The sequence below is a fragment of the Mesoplodon mirus genome (genome assembly GCF_964341445.2).
Source record: "Mesoplodon mirus genome assembly, chromosome: 18".
Lineage (NCBI taxonomy): Eukaryota > Metazoa > Chordata > Mammalia > Artiodactyla > Ziphiidae > Mesoplodon > Mesoplodon mirus.
Window position 1 is genome coordinate 314,397 of NC_138994.1, and position 18,564 is coordinate 332,960.

General features: G+C 37.9%; 1 protein-coding gene across 4 annotated transcripts in view; it reads left to right on the plus strand.

The window, feature by feature from the left end:
- The window catches only part of SPAG9 (sperm associated antigen 9), a 134,686-nt gene that overhangs the window by 56,754 nt on the left and 59,368 nt on the right, over positions 1 to 18,564 (plus strand). For 3 of the 4 annotated variants that reach the window (XM_082604422.1, XM_082604421.1, XM_082604423.1), the window contains 3 exons: positions 3,417 to 3,487; positions 8,160 to 8,254; positions 14,004 to 14,154. In XM_082604422.1, coding sequence (XP_082460548.1) covers positions 3,417 to 3,487; positions 8,160 to 8,254; positions 14,004 to 14,154 — 317 coding nt within the window. Of the gene's footprint in view, positions 1 to 3,416; positions 3,488 to 8,159; positions 8,255 to 8,950; positions 9,137 to 14,003; positions 14,155 to 18,564 lie in introns of those variants that run through there. The other variant, XM_082604424.1, reaches the window with a different exon arrangement.

The following is an 18,564-nucleotide window of genomic DNA, read 5'->3' on the forward strand; positions in this document are numbered from 1 at the left end:
TGGCTCCATTGGGTCTTTGTTGCTGCACGCGGGCTTTCTCTAGTTGCGGCGAGTGGGAGCTACTCTTTGTTGCGGTGCACAGGCTTCTCGTTGCAGTGGCTTCTCTTGTTGTGGAGCACGGGCTGTAGGTGCATGGGCTTCAGTAGTTGTAGCACGCGGGCTTAGCAGTTGTGGCTCGTGGGCTGTAGAGTGCAGGCTCAGTAGTTGTGGCGCACGGGCTTAGTTGCTCCGCGGCATATGGGATCTTCCCAGACCAGGGCTTGAACCCATGTCCCCTGCGCTGGCAGGCGGATTCTTAACCACTGCGCCACCAGGGAAGCCCTGTTTCTTTTTAAAATTCTCCAATCTGGTAACATTTTTTGCTCACCTCCCTATACATTTTAATGATGAATCAATACAGCTTATTTGTTATGGTTCTGAATAGTCTGTTTAAATCCTGTGCTATATGTTGAATTTATAGGAGCTGTTGGAGAACATAAAGAATGCTGAGTATTCAAGCCAAAGAAAGTGCTTGTGTGAATGGGTACACGTTATTTTTGGACGGGGGTGGGGTTGGGCTGTATACACAGTACATTCATCAGGTCATAACTCCTCCCCAGAAGTAACCACTATCCTGACTTCTAACACATTAGATTAGTTTTAGATTAGCTATGTCTGTATATGAACTTTGTATTCTTTTGCTTCTGCTTCTTTTCCTCCATACCCTGTTTGTGGGATTTGTCCATGGTGTTGTGTACGGCAATAATGTCCTCATTCTCGTTATTATATAGTATTCCAGTGCATGCATATCGACCCATTTCGCTGTTGGTGGATATTTGGGGTGACTCCGGGTTGGGGCACGAACACTGCTGCTTTGAGTATTGCCTTCAATGCCGGTCGGTGGACACAGACGTAGTTCGCGGAGACGAGCCTGTTTTGTCGTGGGGTTGGCGCACGTTAACTTCGTTAACGCTTGCCAGGTTTCAAAGTGGGTGTGCCAGTGTATGCTCCCACCGGCAGTGCATAAAAGTTCCTTCCAGACTCGTTCCTTACCAACACTGTTTTTCACTGTAGCTATTCTGATAGGTATGTAGTAGTGTTGCATTTTGTTTTTCTTACTTTTTTGTTTGTTTGTTTGTTTGCCATGCCGCCTGGCTTATGGGATCTTAGTTCCCCGACCAGGGATCAAACCTGGGCCCTCGGCAGTGAGAGCACAGAGTTCTAACCATTGGACCACCTGGGAATTCCCACATTTTGGTTTTAATATGCATTTCATCATGATTAATAAAGTTGTGTACATATTTTACTTGGCAGTTTGATATCTTTGAGTTTTGTAGTATCTGTGATTAGGTTCTTTCCAGACAGAGGGGTTTTTATTGCAAGTAATAAAGAAGTACTCTTTATACTTTTTTTCCCCAAAGTGAAATTTTAAAGTAGACTCCAATATATAAAACAAATTAAGAGTATCTCTTGAGAGGCAGAATACCATGGTAATTAAAAGCTGATTCTGGCTCTAGTCTCTTCCATTAGGAATTGTACTTTTGCCATTTACGAGCTTTGTGAATTTGGGCAAGTTCCTTAACCCCTATTCGCTTCAGTTGTGTTATCTCTAAAGTGAAATGTATTAAACTGTCGTCATAAGGTTAATGCCAGGCTCCAGGTAGTTAATATAAAGTACGTAGGACAGTGCATGTTACATAACACGTACTATATAACGTTAGCTGTTAGTGGTAGTGGTCGTGATGGTGATACAAACTTATCTCATGAATTTATACTAAGTTAGTTGACAAGAGCAATGGGGCTCTACTGTTGAGCACAAATTTGAAATTGAGGGTTGTGGATGATAGTTGGAATTTTATTTTAGTCTCAGCCTCTAATTTTTTGTTTTGCTTGCATAATACCTGGAAAATTTTGATTCACACAGGTGAGCAATTAAAAATACTTATGGTTCACTCAGTGGTTGTAGGATTATGCTTTTAGATTAACTTAATTGGTAAGTGACTTGGATTTCCTGTTTTTAAATAAAAATCACAGGAGCTGCACTAAAATTTATTATGGTTTCAGTATCTCTTGTGTTATCACAAAACAGCTGCCTTATAGGTTTGCTTTTTATTGCTTTCAGCCACAAGATAAGATAAGCAGCCCATGTCCTCAAGCCTTGCCTGGCACGATAAAGTGTGATTCTATGGATACTGTAGTGTGTTTACTCACTGTTGCAAATTTAATGAGCCAACACATAGGTTTGATTAGAAACAAATCAAAAGTCAAAGCTACAGGTTTCCTAATTAATGGTATATTTTCAATATATTCAAACAAAGCTACACAAACCAAAAATGAGTTTACCAGGCAGCACAAGTTATGTGATATATGGTGTCTGGTGTGTTAATATTAGGCACATGAAAACATTCATGCATGTGCTGTTATAGTTCATAGTAGTTACTTCTACAACCAGCTGACACAGTCACTGGCTGTCACTTACAAACAGCCTTGCATGTTTGTAGCTAGCTGACCCTTATACCAAGAGACCATTTACAACTGCTCTCTCTCTCATGCTTTCAGACAGACTTAAATGAGTATCTTGACAAGCTCCTTTAGCACCAGCTTTACTTCTCCCCAGCAGACTGTCTCCCACTGCTCCTTAGCCGGTATGGGCTCCTCCAGGCTGGCTGGTCTCCCCTCTTCCTTGCCACCTCCATGGTTTTGTGTTCCCTTCTCTGTGATAACAGTGCCTGCCTGCTCTACTGTCATCACTATCTATCTTGGGTACTGTAATTTCTTCGTGGTCCTGCTTGGATGCCATCTTCTCTCAGAATCACTCCTCTCTGATACCATTCTTTCCTGTGAAATCCTGTTCTGACATTCTATATCTCAGGATCTTAAAACTTTTTTTTAAAGTATCAAAGTTGTGCTCCATGAGCCACGTAGTGGCTCACACAAACTCCATCAGCAGAGGGAGCTAAATGAAAGAAGATGAGTCCCTGAAATTAAGACCTGAAGTAGAGAAAGTACTTATAAATAGTGACATGTTCACATACTGCTCAGTAGTGAAAAAGAGCTGGAATAATATTAGAAATCAATGATTTGGACCATAGTCCCAGGTTAAAACTTCTATGAGGAGATTTGTAAAGTGTTTTTCCAAGAGGTAATTCTATATCATGTTAAAAACCTACTTAGATGGGGATGACCTGATAAACATATACATATTGGGAGAAGAAATCGGATGTTTAGTTTTTTAAAAAATTCTGTTCATTCCCTCTCCAAAAGTTTTATTAAGGATGACGAAATGAGGTCACTAGCTTTGTCAAGAATTTCATATGGAGCAATGAGTCCTGAAGTTATCAAGGATTATGGATAACCCATTCCAAGTTTTAAAGATAGAATTTTCAAGTAAATTTCTTATATTTTGTTTTGATTAAGTGTATGTATCTTAATTTCAGTTAGCAGACTTGAAGAAAGAGAAGCAGAACTGAAGAAGGAATATAATGCATTACATCAGAGACACACAGAGGTGGGTTTCTAGGTTGTTCTTACCATACTAATATTGAGATAAAGAAATTAACCTTAGAAAATGTGTCTTAATTTCTCTTTGAAAATCAGTTAGTATAATCCTTGGGGATTATTTTGAGAAGACTTTAAATTTCATGTATCATACACTTAGTTACCAAATGTTGACTTTTAATGTCCTTTATCTGGCATTAACTTTTCATGTGGTGAATTAGTGTGCCACAGAGTAGTGTAATTATTAAGGCAGTTCCAATACTTGTGTCTTTGGCTGGTTAAGTAAGAACTTAATGTGTGCATAATAAAAAGTATACGTGATACTAATGTGAGAGAACAGATATAATTTGTTTTGTTACCTGTTGGGAAATGATGGATTGGTAAATTGTTGGTCAGTGTCTCTACATTCAGTAGGGACTTTATACAGTATAAAGGACTTATTTGCATCAAGCTCATAACAAATAACAAACAAATTATAATGTCTTAAAATGACTCTACAACAGGTTTTCTGCATGAAATTTCAGTATTTTGGATGAACAACTCTAGCACATAATCACTTCAAAGCAATTTAGAAAATGTACTCGAGGGTTTTTTAACCTTTTTATGATTCTCTGTCAGCCTTTTATATGTTTCCTTTGTTTCTTTCTATCTCCTTAATGTGAAAATTGTTTCTGTGTATCATGGTCATTCTGGGGTTCACATACCTAAATAAATAGAATTTTCATAGATGCATGCACTGTTACCTGAAAAAAATAATTGCTCTCTTTCCCTTTCTAGTCCAGTCTTTCCCATGATACAGATGGTTCCAGTCTTCAGCTTCCATTTTCCTTTCACTAGTTTGGGTGATCTCTTATCCTGCCTCTGGTAGGGACCTATATTGTTGCTTTTAAGGAACGTAAAACCCCACTGCACTGTTTCATTTGCTTTGGAGAGTAGTGTGCTTAACACTTTCTTGGGGAGGTGCTGGAATTTCTTCCTGACATGTGAGGCTTGATTATTACTGTTTTAACTTACATAACCACACACTAAGCATGAAGTGTCACAGAATTGATAGTTAGTGGTGGAGGGAAAAGATTGGCCACAGAGGGCTGGAACCATAGATCTCTTGAACAACAGGAACAGCTTACACAGCAGCCTTTTCAGTATGTACAAAATAACCGCATTTTAATAAGACGGTACTTGGTAGATATTAAGACTGTTAAAGAACGATTGATTGTTAAAGGTCTGTTGTTGGTTCTTTTCACACCGTTCAATTCAGTGCCTGAACAATGCCCCGTACCGGTAGTGCTTATCAGTGCTGATAATTGTAAGCATGTTTGGGGGAGTAGGTTCATGTGCCACAAATAGTTGGTAGTGATGAACAGTGAGTAGTCATTTTGTTGTTTCACTGAAGTTTTAACCTTTGTAATAGTTGAGGATTGTTCAACTGAAATATGTATAAAATATGCAGTCTAGAAAAAAATCATTGTAAAGTGAAATTTCATATTTTCTCTCAATATGTATTTAGCAAAAGTGAAGATGTGTTCCAGCAGAAAAAGCAACCTGACATCTTAATTTCAAATGAAAAGATATAATAATTTTTCTATTTCTGTTCCTTCAGAGAAGGACAGCCCAGGAAGAAGAAAAGATCTCAGGAAAATCCGAAATACCAAGGCAGAGATTTGGGCCTCTCTAGTAACCAAGGCAGATCTTACATGTAGCATTTTCATAGGGTCCCCACCCTTAGTCGTAAGCAGCTTCTATCCTCTGCCCTGATAGGCTCTCTGTATTTCGTTCTGCCTCAAGGAAGGTTTATATAACACAGATATGGCTGCTTTAAAATGTGGGTCTTTTCTATTCTAGCCCACATTTTTCTGTGTTTATACAGCTGTACTAGAAATACAATTCAATTAGCAATTATAAATAGCTATCCAATGCTAAAGAACTAGGTGTCCTTTAAAGGTGAATTCTGAAAACCTTCAGGGAAAGGAAGTCTGAAGGATTTAACCTTAATCTTTCCACTGTTACTTCTAACTAAGGTAACCTTTGCTATAGGCTACAAAAAAGTTGTTTAAAAGCACTTTTATCAAAAGCATTGTTTGCTGCTTAAGGGAAATCTCTGGCTCTTTTTGTAATGTGAATAACTGTTCTCTAATTAACTTCAAAATCTTATACACATTACTGAATTTGCTTGAAAGAAGACATGCCTTGAAGAGGGCATTGGAGGAAATATACATACTCTTATATTAATCACTAAAACCTTGAACCCCGGTCTTACATCAGGGACTGTTTAAATGCATTTTGATCTCATCCTCTGAGTAAATTCTTACCATCCACCCCCATTTTACAGATCGAAGCTTAGAAAGAGAAGACGGAGTGATTTGTCCCGAATGTCATGCTAGTATGTGACTGGATTTGAACCTGGGTCTGTCTGATTCCCTTGCCTGAAGTTTCAATAATGCTTTTAGGTTATGAAACACATGGACGTTAAATGCACTAGAAACTTTTCTTTGCCTCTTTGTTTTATGCCATCTCAACCACTTTAAGAATAGTGGCTTTGTGGATATACTTATAGGATTTTGAGCTGCATATGGAAGGATTCAAGGCCAACAGAATTAAAAGGATTCATGCCACTTGTCTTCAAAACCTCTATTTTTGCCTTGCTCTTCTAATAACTATTGCCTTGCATTTCAGTTTTAGCCAAAGTTGACAGTCAACCTCTGCTGTGAAGATTTCTCTAAGTGGGAGGGGAGTTGGGATGTTCTAAACAGTGTGCTTGGGACCCTTCTTCATGACCCCAGCTATTTGTTGCTGAAATGACTCCTGGATATGTGTGAATTAATGTGCATACCTGAGAAAATTGAGAGTTGCCGTTCTGAGATAAGGAGGGATGGGGCTGTTGGACCCAATAGTAAGTTATCTAAAGCATATCCTATTTTACTCTACCTCTCTTTTCTACCTGGCAGCATTGCCCCCTACTCAGTTTTTTATTAAGAACACCAGAGCTACTCTGTGAAGCCCTGTAATTAAAACTTAAATTTTTATGTACAATTTATTGTTTCTACTTTTTTGTGCATATATAGAATATAGTGCATATTTTATTTCAGACATCAGGAAATGCTTTAGGATGTGGGGTTTTCTTGTGGGTGTGAGGAAGAAAGGACAATGAACTTATTGCCTGCCTCCAGAATTGACTGAAAGGGCAGATACACCATGAGTCCTATAATGCTTAACTACTCTGATGACTGAGTCAGATGGACCTGAGTTCTGGCCACAAAGCCAACTAGCTGACAGTTAGAGCACAGCTAACCATTAACTAGCTGGTCAAGTTGGGCAAGTTATTTGAGCCTCCTTAAACTGGAGTTTATCTAGAAAATCATATTGTTGTTGTGAGGATTAATTGAAACAGTGTACACGCACTGGCTGGTTTGTAGTTGGTGCTCAATAAATATTAGCTTCCAGTTTTGTTGTTGTTGTTCTTTCCTATTAAGTGTTAGTTTAATCGGGTTGAAACCAATTTCATTATGTCGACCATTTTGGAATGTCAGAAGTAGTTACTTGGGTCCGTCGTTTGAAGAAGGTTTGGAATTCAAGATCTAAATTAAAAATTTTTTAACGTATTCATTTAAGACAAGAATCAATCTATAGAATGCACGTTTGGGGTAGAACTGATTCTGTATCTTTGAATTTTATTTAATCTTTTTATTTGTCTATATTGAATAAATATCAATAAATTATTATAAAAGCAGTCTAGGGGAGATTTCTATTCATTTGAATGCTTAAAGAAACTTAGATTCTTCCATTTGAACGAATCAACTTCATATAATCACTCTCCATTATAAAAGTATTTGACTTAGATTTTCTAAAATCGTTTGAAAATTTAAATTGGTATCTATTTGGCCCAACCATCACTTTGTTATACTAGTCTCATTTAAATTTTTTCCCTTAAAGTTTTCCCTGATACAAGAAGGAAACAGCTCATTATTTCTGACTCACTGACACAAAGACAAAAACTGTATTTCTGCAAAACTGTTTTTTAAATGGTGATAAAGAGAAAATCTTTAAATTTAAAAGTTTTAAAAATGCTTTCATATGCCATATCCATGTGATTCTGTATTCATTTTTCCTTGTCTGATACATTTCTTATTTGGGCTGGTTTTAATTGGGGAACAGCCTGATTGATTCTTTTATATTTGATTTGATAGAATTACCCATCTTAATCCATGCATCAGAATTCATCTTTTTGTTTATTTGAGGTAAATAACAGTTTCAAATTGATTTACATACTTCTTAATTTTTGTATATGTATGCATGCCAAGTAAAATTTTCACAACAAAAGCATACTTTAAAAAATATATTTATTTATTTATCTGGCCACACTGGGCCACTGCGGGATCTCAGTTCGCCGACCAGGGATCGAACCCTGGCCACAACAGTGAAAGCGTGGCCAGGGTTCGAAAAAAGTTTTTCGCTATGCTAAGCAAGACGTTGGCTACTTTTGCGGACACTAGCATCCTTAAATGTAAGCATTTGCATATTCCTTTGCCGTTAAAAGAAAATTTCATCCTTAATATTCTTTTACGTGGAATGTAGTCTGATAAGTAAGAAATTTATATTAAAAGGTTTCCCTTGCTAAAACAGTATGTCTTTATTCCAGGTATTAGTCTTAAAAGTTTGTGTATTCTTTTCTTTCTTCAAAATAGATGATCCATAATTATATGGAACACTTAGAAAGAACAAAACTTCATCAGCTCTCAGGGGGTGATCAACTAGAGTCCACAGCTCATAGTAGAATTAGGTAAGCTTTTTCATACATTTTTGCCTTGGGAAAAAGGGAAATAAAATAATCTGTTTGTTTCTGTTTCTCTCTGTTCTTTAATCCTGGAACAATAGTTAAGCTGATTCAAAAAGCCCTCTACTGTAGTTGGAATGCTACAGGAGAGAGTAGCATGGAAAAACAGAACAGCTTTCACTGATGAAGAGGGAAATTGTGAGCCATGCTATATGGCAACATATCGAGGTATTTTGATTGATTTCTGATATTTAATGAAGATTACACTAGGTTTAAAATTGTCTGATTTGTGAGAGTGATGAAAAATTTTCATTTCTCCTGTATAATTGGTTTCAAAGTCCCTTTTGTTACAGAGAGGCATGCTTGAAAGGGTTAGTTAGCTAAGACTTCTGTTTGATGTAGGAGTGTGAATAAATTATGTAGATCTCCAAGCATTGTAGCCAGTGAGCTCAGCCAGGACTCTTAGTGGAGAGGAAAGCAGTTCATAGGCTTGCCGTCGCTCTGGATTGCTGCGTAAGTGCTAGGAGCAGCAGCTCTGTGGCTACGAGGTGGGGAGAGCGCGATGACGTCATCGCTTCGGAGCTGCTGCAGGATGGAGTGGAAAGCTGCTGCTGGTGGCATTGTTTTTGTGGCAGCAGCTGAATGACAGATCCTCGCGACAAGGATACCCCTGTGGCCCCCGTGTAGGCCTCCCGGTTCCGGAGCTTCACCATGCCAGCACAGCGCCATGAGCCCTGGATGCATGCTGCTGTTTGCGTTCGGCTGTGTTGGCGGGGCGGTGGTCATGAATTCCGCTGTCCTGGTGTCTCTCTCTGTTTTGCTGCTTGTGCACTTTTCTATTTCTACCGGAGTGCCAGCTCTGACGCAGAACCTACCAAGGATACTCAGGTACTTCAGTCTCTCTTAGAAGTCCCTGTGTAGTTGGTTTTCCTTGAATTTTTAGCTTCGCAGGCCTTCTTTGTAACCATTTCTGTTGCAGATTGAAACAATGGAAAACGGATTGAAGCTGAGATTTCATTTCTTATTTATAGTAATTTATGGGCTATCACTTAGGGATACGGCTTGGTGTTTGGAAAGCACCAACTTACGAAAAAGATTTTCAGATTGTACTTACACACAAGTACAAGATCAGTGTGGTCTTGTTTTCAGCAGTGTTCAAAGAGTAAAGGGAGAGCAGGCGTCAAGCACTGGGTCAAATTTGCACAGTCTCTTCGTTTAGTATCTGAGTATTTAGGAGCAAATAACCTTTTATGGTGGGACTTGTAGTTGATTAGGCACAGGCCATAGGTGTTTATTTTGTCCCAACTATCCTTTGACTGATGGAGGTTCAGGCCTCCTTTTTGCAGTTGTTGCAATTTTTGATAGCAGCTCATGGGAACTGACAACTTAAATATTTTCTTCCTAAAACTAAATATATTTTAAAGTGAAAGGATTTAAACCTTTTAGGGCAAGGAATTCCTTTTTTTCCCCCAATTATTTACACATCAAAGTTACGAAAGCGTTACAGAGCCTATTCACTATTGTTTTGTCAGATGTTGCCTTTTCTTGGTAGACTTGGGTGACAAATATCCATGCCCGCTTGTGGGGGTAGTCATTAGTCTCTGTAGCTTTTCTGCTCTTCACTCTACTTGCACGCTCTAAGAACCATCTTCTATATTTTAGAGATTTAATGTTTTGGTTTCTTTTGTTTTCTAACTCATCAAACTAAAATTAGCTGATTTGTTGAGATTTTTGCTTTGTGCATCGTTTTAAATGAGGGTTCATAGTGTATAGCTTTTTATAAGTGTTTACTTAAAACTCAACTCCTAATTGTGGACTTAAAGTAAGGTGAATTAAAGTAGTAAATTCCCTCACTGTGTTCTTTTTTTATTCATGGTCCATTCATGTTCAACATTAGTTTAAGGTCCAAAAATTAAATTTCAACTATGGTCTTAAAACTAGGTACTTGGTCATTTTTTTCCCCCTGATTTTATAAAAATCAGGAGCAAATCTTATCACTTGTGTATATTTTAATACATAAAGGATTTGTATGTATGTATATATAGGCTTTTAGGAAATTGAAAAATACGTTGACTCAAGAATATTTAGACTATTAAAATAAGATTAGTCTCAAAGGGCTGGCTTAGGTTTCCATTCCATTTAAGATGCCAGTGCTGTGCTGTGCCATGCAGTGCTGTGCTGTGCCATGCAGTGCTGTGCAGTGGGTGAGAGGTTTGGAGTCGGACTGCCTGGCTACAAACGCTCTGCTACATGTGAGCTGTGGGGCCTTTGGCAAGGTGCTTACTCTCTGTGCCAGAGTTTCCTCCTCTGAGGTTCTTACCCCATTGGGTCGTTTTAAAAAACACGTGAGATGATTATTTCGTATTCAATCAGTCGCAAGATACATTGTAAATTAAACAAGTAAATAATTTTCATAGTCACTTACATCTACTACATTTTTAGCAAAACTATTTTAGCTCTAGCTGTTTTATTCATAAAATAACTTATGATTAAATTCAAAAAGTTCCTTGACATAAAAGTTGCTGTTGATCTGATTGAAGAAAGTCTTCCATATTCAGTCTTTAATATGAAGATTAAAGTGTCAAGAAATAGGTAGTTCCAAGGAAAGTACATGGGTCTTGAAGTCAAAACAGGCCTGACTTTGAATCCCATTTCTGCTGATTACTAGTGCCTAAAGTCTCTGAGTGTCACTTTTCCTAATCTGAAACCAGGGAAAATAATTCCTATTTCCTTATGAGGATTAACTGAGATAATGTAAATAAATCATCCATCTGAGTGCTTGCCACATGGTGGGTGTTGAACAAATGTAATCTTTTTACTGCTCTTTATAATATGTACAGTAGATTTTATTAATTATTATTTGTTTTAAATGGGAATAATAAAGCTGTTTCAAAACATATTTGCAAAGTTATTTATGCACATAAGGTAACATTTAAATAACCAATTAAAAAATGGATATATGGCAGTTTTTAAAAATATGTAACAAGGATTCTGATAGCTGATAATAGCTTTGTTTCTAGATAGTAATGCATTATTGAAACACCTGCGGTTTAAATCTGCCACTTGATATTTTCCCACATGTATTTCATTCTTTGGCTTCTTTTGTGAGTTTTACTGAAGCGTTTAATATATAGAGTATCAAACATGCATACCAATATAGTACAGGACTAATGTTCACTTTTCAGGGTTTCCTTTTGAAAATAGGACTCTACTTAACGTGCATAATTACATGTCCTTCTCCCTCCCCGCCAAGTCTTACGTAGTTTATCAGTAAAAAACGGAGAGAAAAGATGTGTGTAGTAATACAATTTTTCCAGAGTTGGAACAGTGTAACCTAGAGCATCACTGACCCTCTTGACAGCTATCAGTCTCTGAAGAAAAATTCCCTCCCTGTCAAGCAGTTTCTGAAGGATAAATATAAGCAGTACAAAGGTTTGAATTCTACTTATATTTTGGGTTGTAGATTTAGTATTTTAACAGGAGTAGGAAAGTAAAACTTGGACCCACAGCCGACTCCTTCCCCCAGATTTTCCAGTATTTAACCTGTGTGAAAATGATTGTGTTGTCATTCCTGAAGGAAGATCATCCTCATGACTGGCCTGTATTTTGATTTCTGTTGGCAGTGTGATGAATTCGAATGAAGTTTGTATTGTCTTTCTTTGCACTTGGGGTTAGAGAGCCTTCCATTAACTTCCATCTCATTAAATTCCTGGTCGCTTTTTGCTAAAGTCATTAAGATATGTTAGAAAAAATAAGTAATCTAGTAGCTCTTAGACCCTTAGATTTTCAGTTCCCAAAATACGTTCCCCACCCAAAATTTCCAGTCGTTGTCACCGTCATTTGGTGAAATAAAGGGCATTTTAAAATCAAGCAGAAAAGATGTGGCAAAGGGGTGAATCATTCTCAAGAAAGAACAGGTTCTGTGCTATGTGGAAGCATGTATGTGTATAATGTGTTCTGTATCATCCAGTAAGGGTATAATAAATAATGCCTCTTTGCTGTGGACTTGTGACAACTTTCTTGCTGAACCAGCGTTTGGGAGTAACTGGTATAAAGAACAGCTGACCGCTTTGTTATTTGGCTGTTCTGGCAGGTCGTGGAGACAAACTTAGATTTGGTTTTAAAATCTAGCCTTTTATTATGCTGCCTACATGCGTTTGAATTTTCCTCCCAAGTCAAATAGGAAAAGTACCCCAAGTGTGAAGAAGTTATATATAATTAACTCTTGATAGAGAAAAGTCCTGTTCTATTTCCTTGTGCCTACAACTTTAATAAAATGCAGTCTCACAACCCTTTTGCTTCACCTAATCTTTAAGAAGGTGTTTGACAGTTGTACTAATCCTTTCTGATTATCATTAGGTATGAAAGCAGTGTACCCTTTGTGTTCAGTGAGGGCACATTTCAAAAGTGGCTCAAGTTTCTTGGTATGAAAATAAGCTTACAGGATAAAGACTTATTTAGAAAAACTGAATATTTTCCAACATTTATTTATAACCTCAGTGTTTCTGTTCTAACTTACATTTTTTACCAGCAGCACTATGGTTCTTAGAAGCTCCAAACCTTTAGTGTCTCATTTCTTGCTAAGTTCCATTTGAGTTAATGACCCAGGATGACCCAGGCTTATTCCTACCCTCTAAAAGTCCTTTGCATTAACAAAGGATGTGTTTCTTGTTAAAATTCTATCATTAAAATTGAAACTCTTGTTCACTGGAATTTCCCACAAAGCACTGGAAACTCTACAGTCTTTCATAGAATTTTTTGGCCTCCTTGTTTGGAGAAACTGACAATTGTTTTCTCATACATAATGTGGTGGAAAGGGTCTCATATATTGGCTCTGTAGAACAATACAGCTTTCCTACTTTAGGGGATAAAACTCTGAAAGCACACGCACACACACACACACACACACACACACACAAAACCCAGAAGTTGAGAATTAATGTTTTATTCAGAGACATTACTAAGGACCATAGCCCAGCAGGGCAGCCTCTCAGATAGCTCTGAGGAATCGTCCCGAACCGGCAAAGGGAGGAACCAGGATATATAGGAGTTTTTGCTGAGAAAAATAAATAAATAAATAAAAACAACATATAGTGGAACATCAAAAGATTTCTGCTAATCACAAAAGACAGACATCTCAAGTTAATGATTTTAATACTTTTCTATGTATGGGATGCTCATTGAAATTATTCCTTTCATATGTGTCTTAACTATCTAGGGTCAGTATACTGTTTTTCTCCATCCTGAATTCCCTTCAGGGCCCTCCATCAGGGCTGGCTGCAGTGGCTGATGGCTGAATGGCAGACAACGTTGTTTGTTTACTGAAATGGCAGGCAACATTTTTTTGGTCCACATGTTCTTTTTACCATTTAATCAGTAGCCCTGATTTAGACCATATATTGATTTTCCTCTAGGCAGAAAAGAGATACCCTGAAGAGGCATGGTAAATATCTAGGGATTAACACGAGGAATTGGGAAGTCTAGAAGCAGGAGTTGGGGTAAGGGACTCATCAGTAACTTAATAAGATTTCCTAAACTATATTTTACTACCTTTCTTAGTTGATTCCCTGGGGCTAATTTAGCTTCTGAGACTCTGTCCTTTCTCTTTGGCAAGTCTGCTTGTTCAGATAGGCAGACAGAATTATTTAAGAGTGATAATTCTGAAGCAGTGACAGCCCAGGCTTATTACTTACAGTCATGATGAATAACAATTAAAAACGAATTAATGCTTAATTTTTCTCCCCTCTCCAAATAGAAAAGAACGCCCTATATCATTAGGGATTTTCCCATTACCTGCTGGCGATGGATTGCTTACACCTGACACTCAGAAAGGTGGCGAGACCCCTGGATCAGAGCAATGGAAATTTCAGGAGTTAAGTCAACCACGTTCTCATACCAGCCTGAAGGTAAGCTTTATTCTGTGAAAATCTTCACTTTATGTTTTATAAGCTTTCTTATCCAAATTGAAGTGCTAGACAACCAGAACATAATAAAATGAAATAGTATGTACACATTTTAGTTCATAAAACAGATGCTTTTTTTAAATTGGAAATGAGCTCTTCCCAGGAGTTTTAGTTTTTTGTTATACTTTTTCAAGTTATATAGGAAAACAGAGTCAAGCGTTGTTACATCTTGGTTGTCATACTAATGACAAGCATTTCTATTTGATTTAGGCTATTTCTATTTGATTTATATTATATGAATTTAGGATGGGGTGACCAGTGAACCTAATTATGTTTTTTAGAATTGAAAATTATTGCCACCTGAAATCCTTGGTTCACTGTTAGGAAGCTTCACAATTTAGTAGGGCTTCACTTAAAAAAAAAAAAAAAAAAAAAAAAAGATACTTTCTTCAAAACCTTCATAAAGCAATATCCAAAAGTGCATTGTGTTTAGCTAAAAAGACCTGGTGTTAGTTCATTATAGATTATGTTCTTGACCAAGATCTTGTCACCAAATAACTTATAGATATAAATAATAATATATTCTAAGAGTGGAGATATACTAATAATTGAAAATAATTGAAGTTATAGTGTATATCTTATAAAGTGCAATATTTATAAAGGGAACACTGATTATAAAGGAACCTTGTTACATTAGAAAATCTACTCTGTCATAAAACAAACAGGCCACCTACGGTGAATACAGTTGAGTTACTTACGTCTTTATCTCCTTTTTCTGGTCTCTTTTTCCCCAAATTACTTATCATGGTTTAAGTACTTATATAGATAGCTCTTATGATACTTCTAGATTACGAAGTCATTTATTTACTTACTTTCTCTCCAAATCCATGCGGTTTGTTTAGTGCTGTATCCCTAGCACTTAGAAAAGGTGTCTAGCACATAATCGTCACTCAGAACATGTTTGTCAAATGAATTATTTGTTTTAGATGTTAGAGAGACTCTTTTGAAGATAATATAAATGGTCTGTTTTTCAGCTCTAGTAGGGAGAGGCATTTAGAATCATTCCATTGACCTTTGAAATGTGCTCAAAACAGTAAACAGTCAATAAATATTTCATAGCTTTGCTCCCACTGAAAAGTATTTTTAACAGTAGGCCTAATCTCACCTTTTTCTCATTCTCCTTTCTTTTTTGCTCACTTTATTGGAAGGTAATTATGCAGCTGCTCAGTATCAGTCCACAGTGGTGCCACTAGGAAGTTTTCTCGTTCTTACCCCTGTGGCCACACTGACTTTTTTAGCCTGCCTGTTGGTTTCATAGATCTTCCAAAACACCCAGCTCTCAATCGCCTACTTGCCGTGTCCCTTTCCCAAAACAAAATTAAGTAGGAGGGATACTTCTAGGATATCAAAAATGTATACCATATGGTAACTGTATTTTAACTACTATCCAAAAAGATACCTTAAAGAGAAGATTGTTATTTAATCCAGTCCTATATAGTATACCTGAAATCTTCAGGTATACTATACCATTTTATATAAGGGACTTGAGCATCTGTAGATTTCGGTATGCACAGGGAGTCCTGGAACAATCCCCTGTAGATACCAAGGGACAGCTGTACCGGAAAATCTGCCAGGACTGATGCACCTAGAAAAATATACAAGTTGTTCTTAAAAAGAAGTATTTGTACATATTATTCCTTTACTTATTGTATTTTTGTGGGGGAAATCAACAGACAAACGAAATCATGGAATTTCAAGTAGTGTTATGTACTATTTTTAAAAAGCTAAGTAAGGAGCTAGAGAGTAATTAGTAAGGAGGAGTGCTTATTTTAGAGTGGTGAAGGAAGGCCTCTTGGAGGTGGTGACTTGTGCCCTGAAATGAAGGAGGTACAGGTGCATGGAAAGGTTCAGAGGACTGTGTGTTTCAGGACGACCAACTAGCATCTGTAAAGACCCCAAGATGGGGACAGACTTTGGTGTGTTTCAAGAATGTATTTTTTTCTCTTCATCCCATTCCTCTGAGACTTCAGTGCTACCTACTGCACCAATGTGCCTTTTTTCACGGTTACCCCAAATATCCATCTCTCTAAATAGTATGATGGGGACTTCCCTGGTGGCACAGTGGTTAAGAGTCTGCCTGCCAATGCAGGGGACATGGGTTCGATCCCTGGTCCAGGAAGATCCCACATGCTGTAGAGCAGCTAAGCCTGTGAGCCACAACTACTGAGACCTCATGCCACAACTACCGAAGCCCACATGCCTAGAGGCCGTGATCCACAACAAGAGAAGCCTGCATACCACACAAAGAGTAGTCCCTGCTCGCCGCAACTAGAGAAAGCCTGCACACAGCAACGAAGACCCAACACAGCCATAAATAATAAATAAATAAATAGTGTGATGGAAAATTCTCATTCCCATCTTGCCTTGTAGCAGCATTTGACACATTTGAATACTTTCTACTTCTTCTTTTTTTAAATAAAATTTGTCTTTCCAACTTAGTTTTCTTCTAATTTTATTTTTAAATTGTTTTTTATCATTCTTTTGTAGCAAATTTTATTTTATTTTTGGCTGCGTTGGGTCTTTGTTGCTGCGCGCAGGCTTTCTCTAGTTTTGGTGAGCAGGGGCTACTCTTCGTTGTGGTGCACAGGCTTCTCAGTGCGGTGGCTTTTCTTGTTGTGGAGCATGGGCTCTAGGCACACGGGCTTCAGTAGTTGTGACACGCGGGCTCAGTAGTTGTGGCTCATGGGCTCTAGAGCGCAGGCTCAGTAGTTGTGGCGCACAGGCTTAGTTGCTCCGTGGCATGTGGGATCCTCCCGGACCAGGGCTCGAATCTGTGACCCTGCGTTGGCAGGCGGATTCTTAACCACTGCGCCACCAGGGAAAGCCCACTTTCTGCTTCTTGAAATGCTTTCTTCACTTTGCTCCCAGGATACTTCTCTTTCTTTCTCTTTCTCTTTCTCTTTCTCTCCCCCTCTCGCTCTGTCTCCCATCTCCCCCTCTCCCTCTCTCTCTGGTTTTCTTTACAGGTCCTTTTCCATTGCTGCTTTTGCACCTCTAAATGTTGTAGTTCTCTAGGGCTTAAATTTCAGCCCCCTCCTCTACTTAGTGTGGGTAGCTCAAGTTTCATGTCTGTAAATACCATCCACCCATCAGTGTTCACAAGTTTGAATTTCTGACCTTGAACCCTTTTCTGAACTCCACACCTGTGCATCCAATTGCTTTTGCTATATAGTTTTCCCACATACGTATTTGTATCCTGCTTAGGGTACCACCAGTAGAAGTATTCTTTCAAGGCCAATCTAAATGCCACAGCTTACATGAAGCTTCACCTGACACCTTTTGATGGTCCTCAAATCGAGTTTAGAGATCAGTTTAAGGCAGAAAGCACAGGAATTTTATATTGTATCATTAACAGAAATTTCTTAATGGGGGGCTACTAGCAAAATTGGTAAAAAGGAACCTCTTATGTTAAATGACATTTTCTGTTGAAAATGTATTATAAAGATGCTAGGGTGGAAATGGGTAAAAATGTTAAGGTAAGGTTGTTCATCCAACTGAATTCTATTCACGAAGGAGGAAATAGAAAGTGTATATTACTCAAGAAAGGTGGCTGTGGTGGGAGGACAGTGAAAAGGTGTTTTCAGTTGGCAGAGGGTGAAGGGAAAAGGACTCTCAGAAGGCGCGAGACTGGGATGTTTGTGTGCGTAGACGAGGAGTCCGGTAGGAAAAGAAATTGAAAACAACGGAGTGAAGGATGATGATGATACAGCAGAATTACTGAGGAAGGGCCAGGGGACAGGGGGCACATATCCCATCTGCCATTAAAATCGACTTTATTGACAGGACGTCTCAGTTTTTCCTAACCTTTTGCTATTACAAGCAATGCTGCATTGAATAACCTTGTACATAATTTTGTACTTGTATTTATAATTCCCATAAGTGGGATTGCTGGATTAAAGCATGTATTTAAGATTTTGCTAGATGTCACCAAATCGCCTGCCAAAGGGATGGTAGCTGTTTGTATTCTCACCAGCTATGTTGTATAAGTTCTTCATTGCTTTACAAGTTTAGAGTTCAGATATCTCTCCCTTGTGCCCAAATATAGAAAGAGAACAAAGTGTTTTAAATATCATTTAAAATATCCTACACATAAAATTTTCATGCTGTTTTCTAGACCTTGCTTAGTATCACTTTGGCAATGATTTCATAGATTCCATCTAGTTTCACATGTACACATATATATGTATATATACACCTATGCATGTGTATGCACCTGCACATGCCTAAAGACGTGTGTGATTGTACACATATGTATATATACTCCGAAAAAGTATTATTTTTTCCTTTAGAGTCTCCTGGGTTGTTGGTTATTAGTAGAATGTGACTTTTAGAACTGAGAAAAACAATTTTAGC